At 50.1% G+C, this 23,179-nt stretch overlaps 1 protein-coding gene across 1 annotated transcript; it reads left to right on the top strand.

Moving 5' to 3' along the window:
• The first annotated feature begins 2,629 nt into the window (after positions 1-2,629).
• Positions 2,630-23,136, top strand: CSF1R (colony stimulating factor 1 receptor). Its single transcript, XM_051631429.1, has 21 exons — positions 2,630-2,801; positions 8,028-8,273; positions 9,078-9,362; positions 9,880-10,016; positions 10,765-10,924; positions 11,765-11,951; positions 12,867-12,982; positions 13,251-13,371; positions 14,021-14,211; positions 14,751-14,863; positions 16,480-16,606; positions 17,097-17,201; positions 17,524-17,634; positions 17,903-18,065; positions 18,612-18,712; positions 18,855-18,973; positions 19,755-19,877; positions 19,999-20,110; positions 20,400-20,499; positions 21,102-21,207; positions 21,613-23,136. The coding sequence occupies exons 1-21, from the start codon at positions 2,753-2,755 to the stop codon at positions 21,742-21,744; spliced, it is 2,904 nt and encodes a 967-aa protein (XP_051487389.1). The 5' UTR covers positions 2,630-2,752; the 3' UTR covers positions 21,745-23,136.
• The last annotated feature ends 43 nt before the right edge of the window (positions 23,137-23,179 follow it).

The following is a 23,179-nucleotide window of genomic DNA, read 5'->3' as shown; positions in this document are numbered from 1 at the left end:
GTACCCAAAGGCCCAAGGCACCAGCTGCAGCAGGAGACAGGTCCAAGTCCCAGCAAGGCTCCTCTCTCCAGCACGGCCTGTCCTGGGCTCCTGTCTTTGCTCAGTTTGCAGAGAGGAGGTTTGCAGGGTCCCTGACCAGCTCAGGCTGATGTTCCCCAGATATGCTCTGAGTCACCTGGCATGGCTCAGCCATGACAGGCAGACAGGGCATTTTATTCCAGGAGCTGAATCAGCAGGGAAAAAATCACCTTGGCTCCAGAGAGACTGCAGCAAGGGCTTGGGAAGGCAAGGAGGAGGAATTGGTAGACCTCATCTCTGAACCCAACAGGCTCCCACTGCCCAATCCTGGGGTTTAAGTGACTCAAAGGAAGGTTGCAGCTCCTCTAAGCATCCCTGTCCCTTGCTCAGAGCTGTTCAAGCATGAGCCCTAGCAGCATTCCTGTAGCTGAGCTTGCAACCACAGGATTTGGGGTGCAGCCTGCAGGCAGGAAGAGATGGCCACCAATGGGGGAGGAACCTCAGCAGGCAGCTGGTTCTACTGAGCATCCCCGAGTGTATCCAGCCCAGCCTGGGGACCTGTGTGTACAGGCTGTGGACCACTGCCACGAGAGACACTCTGCAATGGGCCTCCTCAAAGGGAAGAAGGGAGGCTGAGATACTGTTTCCCTTCTCTGTATTAAACCTGTCTGGTTTAATACTTGTTCACATTGGTGACTCAGTTCTCTCTGAGCTGGCACTTGTTCCTGGAAAAAAAAAAAAAAAAAAGTAGAAGGAGGGAAACAAACATCCTTTAAAAAGCCCCTTTGGCTCAAAAGGAGGAAAGAATAATCAGTCAGACATCTCCTGTGGCCCAGCCACTTGACAGCGCCCCAGCTCTGGGTGGGAGCCACCCCAGCGCATCGCACTGCCTCTCCTACATGTTCATCTTCCCCACATCCTGCCAGGAAAAACTGCTGAGAGGAAATCTTCTCCAGCCAAAAGCTGCCTTTCCTTCTCTCTGGACTCCGTCATGCTCTCCAGCCATCCTTCTGGCCAAAACCAAGACTCCCTCCGTGTTCCCATGACTTTTAGTCATCTCCAGCAAAGCCAGTCGTGCTCTCATCTCTTGGCCCCAAGACCTGGTCTTGCTGGTACCTTGCTGATTGTCCCCTTCAGAGAACCCAGTTCCCCTCCTGTTTGTGGAGACCTGAGGGCCACTCCTCTGCCTGGCACCTTTGCATTGCAAGTGCAGATTCAACAGCCATTTGTGCAGACGTTTTGGAAAAGCCCATCTCCTCCTGCCCAGGTTTCGCAGCCAGTGTCCCTGTCACCTCCCTGCTGACGGGGCTGCAGCTGGGTCCAGCTAAGCCAGAGCCCTCCAGCTTGCCCCAGGCTGGACCTTCTCCACCGTGCTTCCCAGGGCCGTCAGGGGGTGGGCTGTAACTTCCCACCCCAGAGCTGCCCTGAACCATCGTGAACTTCTGCTGCAGCCTGAGGTTACCCAGAGACAGAGCGGAGAGCGAGGGGCACCCTGTGTCTGAGCTGCAAACATCTTGGTCACAGGAGTGTCCCTGGGAAAGCTGTTTTGCTTGAAGCCTCCCCTCACCCCCTGCTTTGGAAGAGGAGCAGTCCTGGGGAGGGTTAACAAAGTGCCTAATTACTGCTCCCAGGTGCCTGCCGGGTTGTCAATTAGAAAACAGCTTCGAAAGGCCTCCCCACGAGCTGGGGGTCCTTGCCTCAGCTCGGCAGGTGCCTGATGGTGAGAGGGTTGCTGTGAGCCTTAGGCTTGCAGGTGCTGGGAGAGGAGGAGACCGGGGGTCCCTGTGTGTCCCTTAGCCCCACTGGGGACAGGGAAGGCTTTGCAGGCTGGACCGAACGTGTCTCCTTGCCAGGAAGGACAGCGCAGGTGAGTTTACAGCTGGCTGATCAGCCCTGCTGCTGTGCTGTGCTGGAGTGGGGCTTGAGGGAGATCCTGCCTGGTCCCAGAACCCCTCTCTGCACCAGGGATCACACCCTTGGTTAAAAAAAAAACACCCTCATTTATCACCTTCACAAGTCTTTTCCCGCCTGGGAGCTGCCCTGGGCTGAACCGGCTCCGCGGGCCTGCTGCGGGTGTCGGCCATTCTCCCGTGTGGGCCCTCAGGACCTGCCGCCAGCAAGAGCCATGGGGATAAAGCTAGTCCTGCTGAGGTAGAGTGGGGTCCCCTGCCACCAAGGCGGGTCCCAGCCTGCTTCTTTGTGTCCCCAGGCAAGTGTGCAGCAGTTTCCAGGGGTCTGGGTGGAAGCAGCCAGGGCAGATGGGGATTGTTCTGAGCTCCGGCACGGTCCCTGCCCATGCAGGGGCGTCAGAACTAGATGATCTTTAAGGTCCCTTCTAACCCCAACCATTTTATGGTGGCCCCTGACAGTCCTGGGGAGCAGGCTGGGGCTGAACCCCTCTCTGAGGCAGGGTCTGTGACGGGAGGGTGGCCCCAACAGCGGGGGGCCCTGGGCAGGGTACGTGCATGGGCCCACCTCTGCCAGGGGCATTTGTCACCAGTGACGTCTCAAAGCCTTGCGCCTTTTTTTTTTCTCCCCCCCCCCCCCCTTCCATTTCAAAAACAAACAAACCAAAAAAAAGGGAATTTCTTAACTTGTGGTCAACTCGGAAAGGAGAAGCTCCTGCTGAGGGAAGCGCTGGGGACAGAGCCCACGGGGAGAGGCGCCTGCTGCTCAAGAGAATCCTTCAGTCACGTCCCTGCTCCGCACTGGGGTCACCACAGTCCCCGGGGACATGGGTCCTGCTCTCCTCCTGCTGCTCACTGCAGCTGGTGTCTGGCAAGGTAGGTCTCCTGTCCCCCACCCCAAAGCCCTACAGTGTCTCTGTGTCACCCTGAGGTGGGTTTGGAATATGGGATGGGGTTTCTTACGATTGTCAAATGTCACTGCTCTCTTCCTCCTTGAGCAAGGAGGAGTACTAGCCTTGGTGGTGCAGGGAATGGGGTAATGCTGAAGTTGGACTAATGGACACTTGGTTCCTGGTGGTGGAGAGTGAAGCTGGGCTTCCCATTGTGTCTGCCAGAAGCCTGCTGTGGGCTGGGCTGGTCCCAGCCTCTGGAAGCTGCTCCATGAGGCAGCTGCTGCTACTCTGGGCAGGTTTGAGGTGCCTCAGCATGGGCAGACAGCAGGCAAGAGGATGCCTGCTCCATGGCACAGCAGGGAGGAGACACCAGCTTGGCTTTTAGTGCAGATTTGGCTCTAGCAGCTTTTTGAAGATCATCCAGAACTGGATGACAGTGGTGGAAAGAGGGTGTGTTGCTAGTCTGTGTTGGCTCTGGAGCCAGTGGTGCTGGGGCCTTGCTCTCTTGGCTGCCTGCAGCACTGCCAGGATAAGGCCAAGAGTATGGAAAGGTGCAAGTAGCATAGGAAGAGCCTTGACAGTAGGGAGATAGGAAAAGGAAGCTTCCCACTCTTTTGGTGTGGTCAGGGGTTAGGAGGAAGGAGAGGTTCAGCAGAAGGTGTGTTCAAGGGAAGCTGTCTCTGAAATAACTCTTTACCCAAATGGGGCAAAAACTGGAGACACTTGGCCTGCAGGTGACAGAGTTGGGAAGGTTGGTTGCCTGGCTGCAGAAGTCTAAGGGTTGCTATTTTCTGATGGTGGTGGCATATACAACAACTGTTAGACCTTGTGATGGAAGCAGAACTCAGGCAGCCAAGGAGGGAAAAGTTGAATGCACCTGGTTTTTGAGGCTGCAGAGATGGCCAAGAGGTGATAACCCATCAACCTCAAGAAAGGGTCACTAAGCCTGTTTTGAGGTTTGCAACCAGACAGAAACCAGTATTACTAATCTCACATCTTAAGTGCTTGACAGCCTCTCAGATCTTATGTGGCACTTTCCTTCATTATCCTTTTAAGCTTGCTCCCCATGCAATGAGACTCAGGTGTGAAGTCCCTGCTGGAAGTGGGAAATGTAGTGAGGAAGGAATTCAGCCTGTAGCAGGGAAGCAATGCATTCCTCTTGAGCCACTGCTGTGTTTGTATTTTCAGCCCTCTCACTGTTGAACTGCTTGAGGTGATGTCTTTGACATCCTGAGCAAGCTTTTCTCAGGTCTGCTGTGCTGGGGGCTGGGTTGAGAAGGCTGTAGGGTTTTAAATTTGTGTTGCTTTTTTAAAGTTAATAGGGACTAGGCAGGTCTGATGTAGATTTGTAAGAGATCATAATGGTATTTGTCAGGATCTCTTTGAAAATTCCTTGAGGCTCTGGGCAATGCAGGTCACCAGCTGTGACATCCTCATCAGGTGCTGTTGGCCACGTCAGTGTGTTAGACATTCATTTGTCCGAGTACCACCACATTTGGTCACCCGCAGCACAAAGCTGAAGCAAGCCAAGGTTGTCCAAACCAACAGCTTCAAGCTGGAGCCAGAACCTGACTTCTCCTACCTCTTGAATTGCAAGTGCATCTTCTGAGAGTATTTAGGGCTGAGGTGGTATGACCATTGCAATCTGGACTCCTGCTGGGGGAGTGCCAAGATCTGTGTTCTTGGCCATCTTGAGAGTTCTTCCCAGGGTTTCTTCTGTTTTCTTGTTGTGGATGAATCTAAAGCTCTGAGGTGGAAGCCCCAAGGAAGAGATATGATAAGCACCCTTTTCCCCACCTCCTGCCTCCCCCAGATACTGGAGGTGATTCTGGGAATGGTATCCCAGAAACCAAGCTTTTTCCCTCCCATCATTGAGGGGGGAGCAAGGGGAACTTGGGCTGGTATGGGTACCTCCCAGGGCCAGACCTCAGCCTCATAATCTTCCAGAATGAAGGCAAGGTCTTGATAACTGGCTTCTGTGGTAAGGTCATTGAGCCCCTCTGTCTTACTAGCCTTTATTTCTCCTCCTTCACCATTTCCAAACCCTCAGCAAAGGAAAGCAATGTTTTGGCTGGCATGGGAGAGGTAGGGACAGAGCCTGCAGCTGTAACTAGAGGTCATGGTTACACAACCCAAGTGTGGTAAAACCTTTGGCCAGCAGTTACTGGCAATGCTGCGGAAGCTGCTGGAGAGCAGCAGAGACATCCCTGGGCTTCATGCAAGATTACACACTGGTCAGCAGGGAGAAAGCCTCCCCCAGCAGCCCTGTTTCCCCATTCTGGAAAAGGACCTGCTGGTCTGACTCATCCCCCAGCACACACAGAGTGGGTGCTTGGGTGGCCTTTTCACCTGGCATTGTAGGAGACACTACATTTAGTGTCTCTTCCCCATGTATCCTCACTCCAATTTGTGGTGGTTGTGCTGTTGACAGGAGTCTCCAGTGATAGCCTGGGAGCTGCTGGCTTCTTCATCATTATGGAGAGCACCTACCCTGAGCCTTTTCTGGCCATAGCATCTCAGGAGTAACTGGAGGCCGATGACAGTGAGGACACAGAGTGACATGGCTCTTGTCTCTCTTGTCTTCCTGCTGTGGCCAAACCAAGGACCAGTTACAACATCATCTTTCCCTCAGTCAGTTTGAATGGAGCTCTAAGCTGAAGAGCTTGCCTATCCCATTAAATGAGGATGTGGAGGGATAGCTAAAGCAGAGAGTAGCTGAGGGAAAAGCATTCAGTGATAAAAAAGCAAAAGCAACAGAAATGTGTCAAGCCCCACTAGAAAACAGCTTGGCAAAAAGGGAGGAATGTTGTGCCTCAGATATGTGGAAAATGTGGCTTTGCAAAGGATTCTGGGTTATGGTTTTTTCCATTCTGGGAATAAATGATGCTTTTCCTCTTTCCACAGAAAGATAAAAGCATCACAAAAAACAAAACACAACCCCAGGGAGATAAGGTGTCAAATATTCCATGCTCTGAAGCTCCCTGTCCTCTGCTTCTTCCTGCAGGGCCAGCAAGTTTGATCCAGACCTTTTTTGGGTTTCCCCTGGACAACTTCATGGTTGTCACACACCACAGTGCTCTCCAGGGCCTTGAGCCTGGTAGTTTCAACCCTTTATTGCGCAGAGGGAGGCAGCAGCCCAAGAGTGTTTAAATGATGCTCTCTGAGCTCTGATGAACAGCTCTGGTGTTACAGCCCTGAGCACAGCTGGTAGCACAGGACATATGTTTGAGCCTAGGACATGGTCTTCTTCACCAAATGAACTGTAAGGCAGGGGTGGGTGAGGATGAGTGCCTGCTTCTGCTGGACACGTTACAGAGACAGTGTCCAAAGCAGCACCTGGGAACAGCTTTTCTTTAAACTGTCTTTGCTACCCATGACCAAAAGCAGCCTTCCCTTCTCTCGTCCCTGCAGCAAAGGCTGTAGCATCTGGCCACTACTTCCCTTTCCTCTGAAGGAGGTGCAAGTGCAGCTGGACTAATCGTGCCATGATGGGATGCTCTGCCCTATCCCGCTTCCTGTTGAGGTCACAGAATCACAGAATCTTAGGGGTTGGAAGGGACCTCAAAAGACCATCTAGTCCAACCCCCCTGCCAGAGCAGGATCCCCTAGAGTAGGTCATGCAGGAACGTGTCCAGGTGGATTTTGAATGTCTCCAGAGAAAGAGACTTCACAACCTCTATGAACAGCCTGTTCCAGTGCTCTGTCACCCTCATAGTGGAAAAGATTTTCCTCATGTTTACATGGAACCTCCTATGCTCCAGTTTGCACTTGTTGTCCCTTGTCCTGTCATTGGACATCACTGAAAAGAGCTTGGCTCCATTCTCCTGACACTTGCCCTTTACATATTTGTAAACATTGAAGTGGTTGCCTCTCAGTCTTCTCCAAGCTAAAGAGGCCCAGCTCCCTCAGCCTTTCAGTTACGGGTTTTATGTTTATTTGGATAACAAATCTTTTAACTGAAGAGGTCCTGTGAGTCCAGAGCAGTCAGCTGCAGAGTTTGAGGCATCACAAGACCAAACTCAGCCCTTGGTTTTTGCTGCCACCACACAAGAGCAGTGCTGCCTGCAGTCACCTCCTTTACAAAGAGCAATGGATCGATAAGCTGGGCAGCTACCTTTACACTTCATATTATTGAACCTGGGTGTGTGTCCCTTTAAGATGTGAGGTTGGGCTAGCAACTGGGAAGGAAAGCAGAAGTGGGAGAACAGCCCTGGAGAGGGGCTGGAGGGGATGCAGAGCCCCCCAAACACAGATAGCCATTTGCAATGTGTTTCCTGTCCTCCCTGAAGGCCTGGCGTGGGGGTGGTGGTACCACTTCTTCCCTAGCCCCACGGCACTGATTCATTTCTCACTTCCCCCCACCCTAAATATAGGTGGTGACTCAAAGAACTCGCTGACACAACAAAACGGGAAAAATATTTCCTTCTGACACAAAGGGCTGGAGCAGGACCCTGGTTCCCCTTTATTCAGCCAGCAGAGGAGCCATCTTCAGAGAAGAGATGGCATCAGAAATCCAGCTGGCCTGCAGTGCCAGTGTCACCATGGCCTGGTGCTCTGTACATACAACTGCAGTCGTGGGCTTTCATGAGCCATTTAGCTTTTCTGTGCCTCAGTTCCCACTCCTCAATATGAATAATGATGGCAACTCACTTCATCATGTATAGATGGTATCTGCAAGGAAAACACTGACTCTGTGTTAAGGTATAAGTAGCTGTCCCTCAAAATCCACTGCCCAGCGACCAAAAAGCCAGTCTTCCCAAAAGGCATTCACTGACCTCCTGCTCTGCAGAAGTTTTGCAGATCTGTTCTAAGCTCATCACAGCACCAATGCAACAGAGAGCCCCATCCACTGGACTTGGCTTAAACTTCACCAAATGGTGTTACTGGTTAACCGAGTTCAACTCCAGCTCTTTCACAAAAGGAAAACTGTTGCAAGAGGTAAAACCCAATGGAAGTAATTGTTTTTTCTGTCCCATGTTCACATGTGAGGTTTTCTCTCTTCCTTGAAATTCATTCCTTGGAGTATCAGGCTATATTAGTCTGGTGGGATGGAGAACGGCTAGAGTGATGCAAGGCAAAAAGCCAGTTTGAACCCCAAGTCCAGCCTCTTCCTGATGCTGAGCTACCTCATGCTCAGCAGTGTGAACTCCAACAGAGCATCATTAGGGATCATTTTTGCATCCTCACTGTTTTTCTTTTCCCTTTGTAGGCTTGGCATCCCCAGTGATCAGCCCTGATCTCCCTGCTCTGGTCGTCAACACGGGTGATCCAGTCATCTTGTTCTGCTCAGGGAAGACCAAAGTCGAATGGAAAAGCCGGAAGGACACATTCAGCAACCACACCAGCAGCACGCTCAGCATTCCCAAGGCCACTTACAGAGATACAGGCACCTATAAGTGTGCTTATGTCAACAGCAGTGACAAGGACATTGCAACTGTGCATCTGTTTGTGCGAGGTAATCACAGGTTTCCCTCCTCCTTTAGATGCTGGCAGAACTTCCCCTTCCAGGGAGCACAGCCATTACTCAGGTCCTCTCTATGGCTGTGGTGGTGTGTGTGTTTGGGGAAGCAGTGTTGGCTCCTACTGGGACAGTGGCTCACCCACATCCATGTAGGCCCACCTACAATGGGGCCAGTGGCTGCAGCACTGGGATAGAGTACAGAGCATCTACGTATCATGCACAGCTGAATGGCCTGGACCTCTCCTTCTGTTTACCTTGGCTTCCCTTCCAGAAAAAAAACAACAAAACACAACAGGGATGAAAGTCTGATTGGTGTTGTAATGAGCAGTGAGATCTGGAAATCAGAGAACTGTGTTGTCAGATAAGTAAAAGTCACATAAATCACATCCTCATCATGTGACTTGAACCTCAAACATTCTTGTACCCCAGAAGTTTTGGTGTGGTGGCTCCACCATTTGAGTTCACCCTTTCCCTTGTACCAGAGTTACTGTCCTGGACAGGGAAGCTGGAGGTCTGATGAATGAAACTACCACCATGGTGACAAGTTTAATGAGAGATAAGCATGCTTCTCAGTCTCTCTTGCCTATGTACACCTGTGAGCCAATGGCTGTGCTCCCTTCCCTTAGCTGGAATTGGGCTTGTGTGAGGTTTTGGAGGCTGAGTCAGACATTGAGCAGGGCTGCCCCAGCATCAGCCTCCCACTGGGCAGCAATGCTGGAGACTTGCCTTTGCTGGAATGTGTTCCTCAGCTTCAATGCATTTTCTGATCCCATTGCTGGCATGTCTTTTCCTCCACAGATCCCAATAATGTTTGGTCTGTCCCGATTTTACGGATCTCTGTGACCAAAGGTGATGATGCTGAATTCCCCTGTCTCATCACAGCCCCCGAGTATGGATCCAGTGTGACTCTGATAATGGATGATGGCTCTAATGTCTCACCTGGGACCAACTATTCTTTCAGTCCTGAGAAAGGAATAACACTTCACAATGTGCAAAGCAAGCAGAAGGGCTATTACCGATGCCAAGCAGTAGTAAATGGAAAAATAGAGAAGTCATCAAAAATAAGACTGCTTGTGAAAGAAGGTAAAGGACTGGGGTTGCTGCTGTCCCTGAGGAGACAGCAATAGCTAAGATGGCCATAGTAGATAGCTAAGGAAGAGCTCCTTGCCAGTGGTAGGAAAGACCTTCTGAGCTTGCAGTCTTTAAAGGGGATTTAATGGAGGCAAAATTCCATCAGCTTCTGGCAAATTGGCTCCTTCAGGTGGGTCTCCAGCATTCAAAACTTTGCAGGCACTGTCACAGAAGAGAAAAAAAAGTCCTCTTGTCTCCCTGATGTTCTGCAAGTCCTCAGGCCCTGATGCTTAGGATATAACCGTGACAGAAGGTTCCCCTTCCCTTGCAACTCACAGTGACTTCTGTGCTCTCCCTGAGCTGTACTGCTTCCCACAGACATGTGCACAAAAAAAAAATTACAATCCCAAGGCTGAGGGTAAAGAAACTGAAGAGAATCTAAAGAAGAAGGTAGCCAGGCCCTGGGGAGTCTCACATGGGGTCACTGAACCGGTTGATGTTGAATCTTTCCCTGCTTGCCTTCGTGTAGGACCTGAGAAGCCTGTGTCAGTGATGATGGACCCTACAGACCATGTGCGAATCGTGGGTGAACCCTTCAAAATCACTTGCAGAGTAATTGCTCCTTCCCACAAGTATGACATCAGATGGGTGACACCAGCCAAGAATGTAAGTTGTGCAGCTTCATGGGGGGACAGGGCTTTCCTGGAAACTGGGAGACACAGGGTGGCAAGAACTGTCCGAGTCACCTGCAGGAAAGCCTCAATCTGCCCAACCTAAGCAGCTATTCAAACAAGCTGTTGAAATCTGAATATGGCCATCCTTTCCTTGGGATGACACAGGGCTGAGAAACACCTGCCCATTGTCAGGATCTTGCTGCCAGAGAGAAGAAGAGTATGTTGTTCCACCCAAGTTGATTGAGCAGGAGCCACAGTACCTACCAAGGCAATGTATCTCCACTCAGTACTGCCAGGGCTTATAAAGCATCAAACATGTTCAGGACACAGTTCCACAGATAAAAGATATGGGTGAAGAAAGGGAATGCATTTCAAAATCTCTCTTGTGCTGACTTTTAACTGCTAGATAGGTAGATATGGTTTGCTAGAAGTCCTTATGATATCTGATGCCTTTATTCAGGAGTTGAAATAACATACAAGTTATGTTGGATCACACAATGTAAGGCCAACTTGAACTCAGAAGGCTGGCAATGGCAATGACACTGACTGCTGTGGAATATCTGCCCTGAACACCTGGGCTTAATATAATAAATAGACGTCTTAGTCTCCACACAGATGGCTTTTAGTGACAGCAGCTCAGTAGCCCAGAACAGGAGGGGGTGGTTATGTTTGTCATAAATATTCTGTTTGATCCTTTGCCCTTCCAAGAAAGTGCCTCATGCTCCCTCCCTGCCTGACAGGTCAAGAGTACTAAAAAGCCTGACTTTGGAAATGATTACTATGTCATCAGTGACATCCTGACTGTCCCAGCTGTGACCATGGAAGACAGTGGGAAATACACTTGTATAGCTAATAACTCAGCAGGATTCAGGAATGCCTCGACAATGCTTCAGGTGGTAGGTGAGTGCTTCCCCAAAAGACTAGAAGGTGTGGGCTGAATCACAGCCTTAAGTATTTGAGGCTTCTGCCTCCATCTTGTTTCTAGTTCTGTGGCTGGAAACATTATTCTCCCTTGTGCCTGAAGGCTCACATCGGAACTGTGGAGCTGCTAGGAAAGGAACTGGTGTTTCCTTCATGTCTCGAGGGGCAGAAGGACTCTGGATGGATTCTAGACGAAAAATTGGAAAGCTCTTCTCAGTTTCTGTGTGTTTATAAACAGATTTAACACATAAAAAAGAAACAATGGAGCAAGGTTATGCTGAAGACCAGCAAAGGCTAGCAGGAAGAAAGGGCAAGCCACATGAGCAGAGTGTGGATCTTTGTATCTTCCATCAACTGATCCACATAAGAGGATTCAGGTCTATGATACACTTGTTTTTATCTCAAGATAGAAAATTCATCCTTGCAGCTCATAGACTGTGGTTTGCTGATCACCCAAAGCAGCTGCATACCATGTCTCAGAGAAAGGGCTTGGTCTGAGTTGTTTCCAAGTGAGAAGCCAGAGTTTAGCTAAGGGGCCTGTCTTCGATGGACAATCAGGAGGTACAGTTTGGGCCTCATCTTTCCCCATGAGAGTTCACTAAGATTTCCTAGCTCTCCTCAGGCAGTTAACCCAAGCTGCCATGACAAACAATCAACTTAAAAGTACTCCTTTGGCAACATAATCTGTGTAATGTCTCATTCCCTCTTTCAGTCTCTCAGCTGCCCTTTCCCAAAGTAATCCATTGATGAAGCTGGTGTAAGGTTGTTTCAGGTCTCTGTACATGCCTGTTGATGTTCATGCTCTCCTTCATCCTGCAGAGAATGGTTACGTGTTCCTGACCCCAGTGCAAGCCACCAGCCAGGAAGTTGCTTTGGGAGACAGTCTGGAGCTGCAGGTGCACATTGAGGCTTATCCAAAACTTCTCTACTGGGGCTGGGAGCACACAAACCCCTTGAACTCAGGGAGTACCACATTCAAGGGCCACATGACCTCTGGAAACAACTGGTATGTGCTTTCTGTCTGGCAATGACACGTTTCCAACAATACCTTCCTGGTGAGACAGGTAGACCCCCTGCTACTGGCTCACAGATACCTCTCAGGTTTTAAAGAGGGGAACTGTTCAGCCTTTTAGTCTCCTCTTTCTGGTATTAGCAAACCACAGTGAGCAGGTCTGATCAGGTCAAGGAGACACCACCTCTGTCTCACTTGGCAGCTTTCTCTTTAGCAAACCTTGTGGGAGTCACTACAGTGTTTGTGGTCAGGTTTTCAAGTTTGCACTTTCCTTGTGGGAAGAAATTGTAGGGGTGAATGAACTGTACAAAAACCCTGAATTCCCTCACTGCTCCTCAGACTTGAACCATGTTCTGCTGTCTGGAGAGTGAATGTACAGAGCAGCTCTGTATGCCCCATGGCAAGAGAAGCCAGAGAACTGTTATGTGGATAAGATCTAACAGAGGGCACAGCTCTGCTCCTCCAAAGCCTACAGCAAATTGAGGCCAACAGGAGACTGAAAGGGGGAGAATCTTTCCATTTGGGCAATTCCCCTTTCATTTTCTTAGAAACACAAAATATTCTACTAGAGGAAGTCAGCCACTCAGTGAGCATGGTGGCTTAGGGCATCAGGATCTGACAAATGGGCTGGGGAATGGGCATTAGAGACCATGACTTGGTGGGCCACTCATTCTGTCAAAGGTAGGAGGAGCAGCATCCTCTAGCCCTTCAAAGCCAATGGTTTACATGTTCAAATCTCCTTTCTGAGCATTCACCCACCCATAGCCTTTCAGAAGAGCTATGAGCTGAGATTAGTGCTGGGAAGTGTTAACCCACTCCAGGACATAGAAAGCAGCAGCAAAGGCCCTGTGAGTGTTTGAGTTTCCTGAGCACAGTTTCCTTCATGGTGTTTACTCTCTCTCTGAGCAGGTACAACAACACACTCTTCCTGAACCGCCTGCAGGAAGGAGAGGGAGGTCTCTATACATTTTATGCCCTCAACAATGAGACCAATGCATCAGTTACCTTCAGTATCTCTCTGAAATGTAAGTGCTTGGCATTGCCCATTCTTTCACCCTGGTTTCCCTGGGGATGCTGTTCAGCTGGCAGCAAGTGGGGTGGGGTATCAGGGTGCTTCCAGCCCAGCACCCCCAGGCCACACAGCCAAACTGTGTCTGGGACACAGCCCAAACCCATGTGTAACACGGGGGTTCCTGGTGTTTTATTGTCACACACATGGAGAGTGAATCTGAGCACAGGGAATATACTCTTCCTCTGGTCACAGCACTTGCTTCTTATCTGCCTTCCTGACAGCTCCTCCGAGGGTCTGCAAAGTCAAGGTCCCAGCCAACGACTCCAGCATCCTCCAGTGCATGGCCATTGGCTACCCTGCCCCGCGCATCGAGTGGTACCAGTGCCCCATTTACTCTGACAGGTAAGAAACGCCCAGAAGATGGAGCTCCTCCAAGGCACTTGCCCTTGCTGTTTTGGCATTTGCTGAGCAGCACCACGTGGGCTTGCTTACAGAGCAATACAGCACAGCATGTTCAGCAACAGGAATGCTGCCCTGCTAACAAAAGAGGTGCTTGGGGCCTGTTTGAGGAGAGGGAGTAGGTACTCTTCCTCAAGTCCTGAGTTTGAAGAGTCCACTTGTGATTCATGTTCTCCCAATGCTTTTCTGAGAAACATGTAAGTCCCTTGGAGAAGTGCACTGGTGTAGGTTGCTCTAGAGCTACATCCTGACTGCTCCTAGTTGTCTTTCTGGGACCTCCACAGATCTGAGGCTCTGCAAAGCAAAGACTTTCTGAGCTATGGTGTGATGGGAGGCAGAAACAGCTGCCTGGATGGGGGTGGTTGTGTCTCAGTACCAGCCCCACTGAAGGAGGGAACTACTGCCAGAGCACAGTTAAGGTCCTGTCTATACAGGGAGAGGTCTGTTAACTAGGCAGTGAGTATCATGTCTCATAGAGCTGCAACCCTAATTCCCAGTGTCTCCTCTCTAGTCTGATACAGGCACCAATTCACTTGTGAGCAATTGTGCTACAGGGGAACACTCAATTCTCTCCTGCTTGGTGTCTCTGCAGATACAATGAGGACTATAAGTTGCTACTGAATGACTCCAGTCCCCAGGTGGTGAATATGCTGCCCTTCCATGAGGTGGAGGTGGAGAGTGCCATCCCTTTCCAGGAGCTGGGTCCCAATTTCACCTTCTGCTGTGTGGCTGTTAACAGAGAGGGGAATTTTTCTGACATGTTTCACTCGCTCACCATCACCAGTAAGATTCCAACTGGTAGCTGGGTGGGGGAGAAACTGGGGGCTTTTGGGGGTCCATCTTCCTATAAGTGTATCCCTACTGTGTTTCCAAGAGAAGTGGAATAGATTCCACAACTCCTCTATATTCACAAGGAGATGGGAGGCTTTGCCATTTGTCAGTCCTAGAGAGAGCCTGGTGCCAAAGGCTAAGCCACACCATGAGCACCTTATACCTGCAGGACTTAGCTCCAGGGTGCAGCTCAGCACCATCTTTTGATGGGCCTGTTCAGGCTGCACAGCTCTTGCTCCCCAGTCAGCCTGACCTGAGGTGCTCTGGTGCTCTTTGTGTGGAAGCTGGGGTGCATGAGGCACCTTTGCAGCTTTGAAGTTGGTACCAAGAACTTCCCTCAGTTCCCAGCAGCTCATTTGGGTGTCTCTGAGGCTAGTGCTGGGTTGAGTTGCACACTGGGGAAGTCTAAGTGAACAGGTGGGTAAAATGCTCCCAGAGGTGGAATTGAAACAGGAGTGTTTTACTCATCCCCATTTTTTTTACTTCTCCAGGAAGTGTTATGGCCCCCCCAAACAAGCTCTTCAGCCCTGTTCTCTCCACCTGCATAGGCACATCGGTCCTGCTGCTCCTTCTGCTCCTCTTCCTCCTCTACAAGTACAACCAGGTCAGTTTCCCTGTTGCACGGCAAGGGCCGTGAGGCCTGCCAGCCCTAGAGCTCATTCTGCCTCTGCTGGCAGCCACAGGCAGGGAGCTTGGAGCTCCCTCCCTCACTTCCACTGCCTCCCAGCTTCCCCCAGGGCTTTCCTACTGCAGGGTAAAGCCCAAGCCCCAAACCCAGTGTGCAACACCCTGGTCCTTCAGCCTTGTAACCCAGAGGTCAATGTGAATATTCCTCAGTGCTTTTTCTGTGCTGTCAATTGCATTTGGTTTTGCTCTGGTCACCATGAATCCATAAACCAAATTAAGGAGAAAGTGATTTGCAACTTACATCTACTTTTTATTCTCCTCCCTCCTTTATAAAAAGCTGTCTTTATGGGGAAACAGGATGATGTTAGAAGGTGTTTGTCTCCAGGAAGACTAGGTCACTATTTTTATACAAGAACTTGCCCTATTTTCTCTGCACAACTTATTTTCAGCATTTGGATTCCTTCTCAGTTGTTTACATAAACTGTACCAATCAATAGCCACCTCTGTTTCATCCGTGGGTGAAAATCTCCTGGTTTTCAGCTCTCCCTTTGGAACTTTTCCTTTGACAGCCTATCAAGGCTGCAAATTTTGCAGCAGAGTTCTATTGCTGGTTGTCAGAAGATCCATCAGAACTCTCTTCCAAACCAGCACCTACGGCTTTGCAGGCAGAGCTGTCTTTGGCCAGTAGTCCAGAGAGATGTAGATGGATTTTGTCCCTCATATCTGTGCTAACTTAGCTTTGAGCATCTACCCATAGACTGCATCCTTCTCTGCAGCTGTCCAGGGGAAGTGGTGAGGGGAAACATTTCAGCACACACCTCCCAGTTGCTGGGACCTGAGATGATTCATCTCAGCCCTGGTCATCCCAGCCATGCTCCACTGTGCCTGCCTTGATGGACCTGAGACCACCTTTGCCACCCTGGGATGCAGGTCCTTGCCGCTCCTCGTGGCGCACGCAAGCCCAGCTGCTTCCCTGCCTTTCCCTGTGTTTGTGCCTCCAGCCAGGCTCCCCAGCCCTCTCAACATGAATGACAACACCCAAGCTGGCAAGTGCCTCTGCCCACAGGCTCCAGCACTGCTTCTCTCTGCTTTGACTGGTTACTTCTGCCATGAGATTCGTGGAAAAGAGACCAAATTCTTACTTCTCTTTCTCAATTTCTTGTTTTCCCCTGTAAGGGAAGCAGGACTGGGCCAGCTCCACCATTCTGCTGTGCTCAGCAACCCGCGGTACCAAGGAAGGAGGCAGAGAGGGGACATCTCCCTCCAACACCAGCTGGGTACTGTCAGCTGCTGGTCTGGTGGGATGTGCTGGCTCTGCCATCCCAAGTGAGGGCAGAGGGCTACTTTAAGTGAAAGAGCCAAGAGAGCCTCCCTCAATCATGGGTGACAACTCAGAAGGACTTTGTAACAGCAAAGGGACCAGGCTGTCCAGATAGAGCTTCTCTCAGTCCAGGCTGAAAGCAAGAAATCTTTGATGGGCTGAAACCCAAGTCTTCTCTCTATTCCTGCAGAGTGAGAGCTAGAGTGTATCTGGGGACTGGGGAACACTCAGGACTTGAGAAACATTGAATAACTGGAGTCTCTTCCTTACAGAAACCCAAGTACCAGGTACGGTGGAAGATCATTGAGGCCTGTGAAGGGAATAACTACATCTTTATCGATCCAACTCAGCTGCCATACAATGAAAAATGGGAGTTTCCCAGGAATAACCTCCAGTTTGGTAAGAAAATTTCCTTGCTGCTGGCCTGGTGGTGTGCAGTTCACCACAGAGCTGAAATGCTCCAATCGACAGAGTCAAAGCAACTGGGCAAAACCCAAAGCTGCATCTAGACATTATGGGAACATCCTTAACCAGGCCTTGCTGCCCTCTTCCACGCAGGGTGTTAAATACTGGGGTACAACCTCCCTCCAGCCCTCTGTTGCTCTGAGGAAGGTTAAGAGGATCACATCCCTCCTTTTGCATCTGGGATCATTCCCAATGCATAGAGCTGGTGAGCTCATGTGTGAACATAGGTTCCTTCATACTGTCTTTGCACACAGTAGAGTTCCTCTCAGATGTTTAACCAGCTCCTGACTAAGGGATGTGTCATTTTGTCTGGGCTCAGCAGGAATCCCCACCCACCAAACATCCTCCTGAAGGCTGTGTGCAGGACAACTGTTCAATCTCTTTCTATAAAGCATCTTACAACACATTTTTTTTCTCTCTGCAGGAAAAACTCTTGGAGCAGGAGCCTTTGGAAAAGTGGTAGAAGCTACTGCTTTTGGTCTTGGCAAAGAAGATTCAGGCCTCAAAGTGGCTGTGAAGATGCTAAAGTGTAAGCCCAGAGCAATTTGCAAAGGCTGAAATCTCCCAAGCTCCTTTGAACAGGATATAGTGTGTGATCACCACAGGTGGTGGTTCTTCCAGGATGCAACATCTACTTTTTCAGTGTTTCTGTGACAAGCACTGAATGCTGGAATTATGCTGTTGTCCTTTTTGTGGACATGTCTGGCCAGAGGCACAGACAGAGGACAGTTTCCTCTCTGAGCATGTCTCCTCCTTTTGTTCCATCTCTCTGCTTGCAGCTTTTTCTGTCCTCCCCCTTAGTCACCTCCCCGTCTCTCACTCTTTAATACAGCCCTTCTCTTGTCTTGCAGCATCAGCAGACACAGATGAGCAAGAGGCTCTCATGTCTGAGCTGAAGATCATGAGCCACTTGGGACACCACGAGAACATTGTTAATCTGCTGGGAGCATGCACCTATGGAGGTAGGACCCCAGAGCCCTGGCTTCCCTGTGGACCTCTCCCATAGCCTGCTCATCTGAGGTTGTACCTCTCCTCTGTCACAACAGAGACAGGAGATGAATTGGGTAGTCTTCTTTGAACCTGTGACTTTGTGAACCTGTGACATTGTGGGCTGTTTCTAGACAGGCTGATGTGCAGGATGGGTTCTGCTGCCCCTCCCAGGGAAAGCAATCCTCAGGACAGGTCACAGTAGCATAATTTCTCAATGAGCCCTTCCTGCCTCCCTCCCAGGCCCAATCCTTGTCATCACTGAGTACTGTCGCTATGGAGACCTGCTGAATTTCCTACGGAAGAAGGCTGAATCCATAATTATCCAGGATTCTTCCCTGGACACCTCTTTAGACAGTGCTGCTGATTACAAAAACGTTGATGTAGAGAAGAAATACATCCGCAGGTAAAAGAATTCTGGTGGCCACAGAGTTGAGCAATGTTGGGCCTGGGTACCTGTGGGAGAAGAGTGCAGAGGGCTGTGCTGGGGAGAGAGTGGGACCAAAGGTCTTACCTGCAGAATTCCAGGATATAAAAACCACTGGGGCCACGTGTGTTTAGAGTTGTTTACAGTTCCAAGTTTTTCCAAGTCTTTGACAGGAGATGTTGAATATCCCATAATAAATCCTGGTTTCGATCCAGTCTGCCCTCCCACAGTCTGGAATCAGAATTCATTGGCTTCCTGCACTGTTTTGTAGGACAAGAGAACTCCCCATCAGCCAAGAGCAGTCCCCTGACAAGAGGGGAGCAGCACATGGAGCCCATACCACAGGGCACCTAGGTCTTCCTTCTGAATCAGCTTTAACACTGACCTTCCCTTTGCCCTTAAGTCTCTGGTTAAGCCACTTCCTGCAGGCAGGAATGTAGTTTGTTCTTAGTGGATGAGAAGGACAGAAGGTGCTGTGGGAGGGTTGCTAACAGCCTGCCTCCATCTCTGTTGCATCTGCCTCAGTGACAGTGGCTTTTCGAGCCAGGGTTTGGAAATGTATGTTGAAATGAGGCCCGTGTCATCATCATCTTCTTCAGCATCATCTGATTCTGCGCAAGCCAGGGGTGAGTTAAAGGCTCATTTCTGTGTTTTTGTGGTTTTATTTTGGCAATCCTGTCTAGCTTAGCCCCAGGGAATCAGGACAGAGCACAGCTTGCATTATTTGCCATGTTTGTAGCAACTCTAAAACATAGCTTTGAATTTCAGGGAAAACCTCAGAGGAAGTTGATGAAACCAGAGAGGATCTCCGCCCCCTCAATCTTTCTGACCTGCTACAGTTTTCCAGCCAGGTGGCCCAGGGCATGGCATTCCTTGCATCAAAGAACGTGAGTACCAACAGAACAACTGCCCCCAGCACCCCAGCTGGGAAATGCAGTCTAGCCAGCAGGCAGCAGCCATCCTGACCACATGAGGCTTGGGATGTTTGTGGACGGGTGGCCAAGCTCAGGCAGCTGCTGCTGGAAATGGGCCTCTTAGCTGTAATTGCTGGGTTCAGACATGCTGGGTCATGGTGACTGGTGTTCCCTCCAGAGCCTTTGACTCCCATGAGCCCCAGGGAGTCCATCAGGGCAGGGCAGTGGTGTGGAGGAACCCAGAGCTGTCCATCTTCAACATTTTCTCCCCAGCCTTTCCAGGAGATCAGGAACATTGATGCAGAGCTTTCTCGTGTTGGCAGTGTCCCCACTGCCCCAGGGACAAGGAACTGAAAGTGGCTGTTGAGCTGTCTGCCAGAGCTGGCTCATTTAGAGTCCCAGAGAGTAACTGAATGACTGTTGCAGAGATGAGGGCTCTGTGTCAACAGCCCCTGGCTCTGAGACAGCCCCCTGAATTATAAAAGGACATGGGAAGAAATGTCACTCTGTCTTAGCACTGCAAATGAAGTGGTTGAAAGGGAGCCTGTGCTCCTTCTGCATGACACAGTGCCCCTTGCTGGGGCTTTTCAGGCAATACGTGTTCCTCTTGCCTCTTTAAGTGTTGCTTCAGTGACAGGCCCGGGCTGTAGGGAATTAGCTGGGACTACTGGGGATGTTGGCTGGGTCTCAGTGGTGCTCTCTTCTCCCCAGTGCATCTGGCTGGTCTCAGAGGTGCTCTCTCTCTTCCCCACAGTGCATCCACCGTGACTTAGCAGCCAGGAATGTGCTTGTATCAGATGGACGGGTGGCCAAGATCTGTGACTTCGGTCTGGCCCGCGACATCATGAATGACTCGAACTATGTTGTTAAAGGCAATGTAAGTAACTGAAGTGGGGACCAGAGAAGGATTAAGGGTAGGGTGTGGCTGCAGCACAAAGGGCAGGGTGTAGCATAAGCTGCCAGCTTGTCCCAGTCTGCAGGACTCTTTGCTTTTCCAGGCCCGCCTGCCCGTGAAATGGATGGCCCCAGAGAGCATCTTTGACTGCATTTATACAGTGCAGAGCGATGTGTGGTCTTATGGCATCCTTCTCTGGGAGATCTTCTCCCTTGGTAAGAAAGAAGCAAGCTTGTAAACCTCTAGTTTTCCATGGCTTACCACTGCCCTGATGTCTCTGTAGAAAAATTTCCAAGGAAGGAGCAAGGTTGACAAAAATCTAGGTTTTATCAGGGCTATAAAACTGTTATTCTTCCAGAGGGACCATTATAAGCAATGGATCCTGGATGACTTGTAGTAAATCAGAGCTCCATGAGAAGGAGTAGCACTGGCTCCAGCAATGCTCCAGGTTGCACTGTTAAAGCCTCTGATCTGAGAGCTGCCTCTGCTCCTGTTCTGTCACAGGTAAAAGTCCATATCCTGGCATGGTGGTGAACAGCAAGTTCTACAGCATGGTGAAGCAAGGATACCAGATGGCCAGGCCTGACTTTGCTCCCTTGGAAATGTGAGTGGCTGCACTGAGACACACACAGTGGGTGACAGGGTGGCTAGAGCTGCTTCCCAGATGGTGAGCAGGGACATGGCACAAGGGCCTTGGTCACACATCTGGCTGCTTCTTCCAGGTGTCTGCCCTTGAGGTTCAGGTTGGATCCTATCAGGTTGCTCCATGCTCCTGGGAAATCAAGACCTGGAGCAGTCAGTTATGATGCTCTGCCCACTATTTTCTCTGTTTATGGATAGGAGGACAGGAGAAATGTTACATGTCTACATTCCTGTACTTAGGTTTTTTCAGTCAGCTACTTTTGACTCTAGGGCTATGAGAAGACAAGCCTGAGTAGGCTACAAGAGGGGAATGACTTTAAGCTTAAAGCAAAAAGTACTGGAGGCATAAAGCACCTTGTTGACAGACTAGTTTGCTCTGTCCACTTCCGTGCTCACCTCTCCCTGGAGCACTGCACGTGTGCTGACCATGGCTTTTACAGGCAGGAAGATGAGGGGCTGCTCAGTGCTCTTTGCCTGAAACACCAAGTGCTGCAGGGAAGAGGCTGGGGGTGCAGCCCCTCCAGCAGCACAAGGCAAGGGCCCTGTCCCCCTTTGGCTCTGCAGGTACAGCATCATGCAGGCATGCTGGAGCTTGGAGCCCACACAGAGACCCACCTTTGACCAGATCAGCTGCTTCATTCAGAAAGAACTGGAGGTGCACAAGGAGCAGGTAAGGATCTGTGGAAATAAGAGGGAAGGGAGATGTACTTTCTCCCTATCTGAATATAGCTCCTGGACAATTTTCCTGGAAATGTCCCTTACCTTTAAGTGATGGCAGCAGTTCAGTGTTCTGTGGGCAGCAGGATGGGTGGTGATACAACTCCCTGTGCAGCAGCTGTGCCCTGTTCCCCCAGGGTTGGTGTGCAGCTGGACAGAGGGTGTGCTGCCTTGTGACCAGCTGTCCTGCAGCTCCACCAAAGCATGGGCAGGCCTGTCCTGCCAGCTAGCCATGCCCTGTGGTAGCAGCACTGGATAGTGTGGAGTCAGCAGTCCCCAGCTGGTCATGTGTGCAGAGACAGATGTCCTGCACCACTGAAGGGACTGAAACACACTGGGGGTGATTTTTGCTTTCAAGGACTACACCAATCTCCCCTCCGCTGCTGAGGAAGACAGCGGCTGCGACACCTCTGGCTGCTGTGAGGAATCCTGTGAGCAAGAGGAGAGTGGCCAGCCCCTTCTCAAGAGCAACAACTATCAGTTCTGTTAGCTGGGACCATCACCCCGGGGTAGATCCCTGTCCTTCTGTTTCTGCAGAGCTCAGCTCTGCCCTAGGACACCGACACCTTCTGCTTTGGCTCTCTGTGCTTTCTGAAGCGTGAGTGTTACCAACTCCCTCACTGAAAGGATGGTGCTGGAGAGACCCAACAAGACTCACCATGGGGGTCCCTCAGGTCTTACCTCAAGTGTAGCATAGAGTTGTTAGGATGATAACACACTCCATCTCTGCAAGGTGCTGAGAGGTTTCACATCCCCTGCCTCCCCAGCCCCAGAGGAGACTGGGGTGTTTGGCTTTTGTAGTGTTCCTAAAATGCATGTTGCAGCCAAGTAAGATATTTCCAAAAGTCACTCACATGACTGAACCCTTGTGTTTTATGAGTGCATCTTGAACTAAGTGCTGAAGCTGGAACTGTTCCACACACTAGCAGCAGCCCTCTTTCTTGGTGGTCCTGCTCTCTTCCCTTTGTCAGTCTAACCCTGAATGATGGATGCAGAGTGTGTTTAAGTAGAGGCTTTACCTATATCTAGCATTAAATATGCATTAACATTTCCTCATGCAACCTACCTCTCTGCAGCTGATGCTTCTGCAGGAATTGAGTGAAGCAAGTCAAGGTGACAACCTCAGGGTTCCGTGAACTTGTGCCCCAGTAACAGGACAGAGGGACAGTTATTTCTCAGGTAAAACACAGAGGTAACCAGTGCTTTTCTGCACGAGCACTGAACACAACCCCAATCCAAGAAAGAATGGCAGCTTAAACAGATCTGGAAATCAACATCCATCCTACAAAATGTCTGAGTTGAACATGTAGCAATCACTGCCTTTGTCATGATTACAGACAGACTTTTGTACATATTTTCCTGAGTATATTTTAGTAGTACCACTGAGGTAACTTTTTTTTCATAAGCTAGGGCCCCATCACGTGTAGCTCTCATAAGTAGCTAAAGAACCTACCCAGCAGCTTCACCTGCTTCGATGGGTAGAGGTTCAGTATTCCAGGTATAAACACTGACAGGGCTCAGGCAAACTGTGTGGCAGGTGGCCTTTGTCATACTGTGAGCAATTATGGTGTGGGCCACTTCTGGTTATATTAAACCTGGTTTTATGCTAACACCAAGTGATTCACTCCTCCTTACTAAATAAAAGCTAATGTACTTCTGTCAGCATTATACAGAATAAAACAAGATGTTTAACAAAATGAGACTTTAAGGACTGTTCTCAGAGGGGAATAGATCAGAGCATGGGTGATGCACTGGCCCATCCTCTCACAGCCTGCAACTCTGCTTCAGTTCCTCAGCCACACTTCTTTTACCAGTTCTCAAAACCACTCAATCTTGTGTAATGCAAAAAACCCCAAATTATTAAAGACAAGGTTTTAAAGCACTTTGCTCTGACTGGATGTGTGTAACTGGGAAAAATGAAAAAG

Source organism: Apus apus, chromosome 13, assembly GCF_020740795.1.
Source record: "Apus apus isolate bApuApu2 chromosome 13, bApuApu2.pri.cur, whole genome shotgun sequence".
Lineage (NCBI taxonomy): Eukaryota > Metazoa > Chordata > Aves > Apodiformes > Apodidae > Apus > Apus apus.
This window is presented reverse-complemented; position numbering and strand designations above follow the sequence as displayed.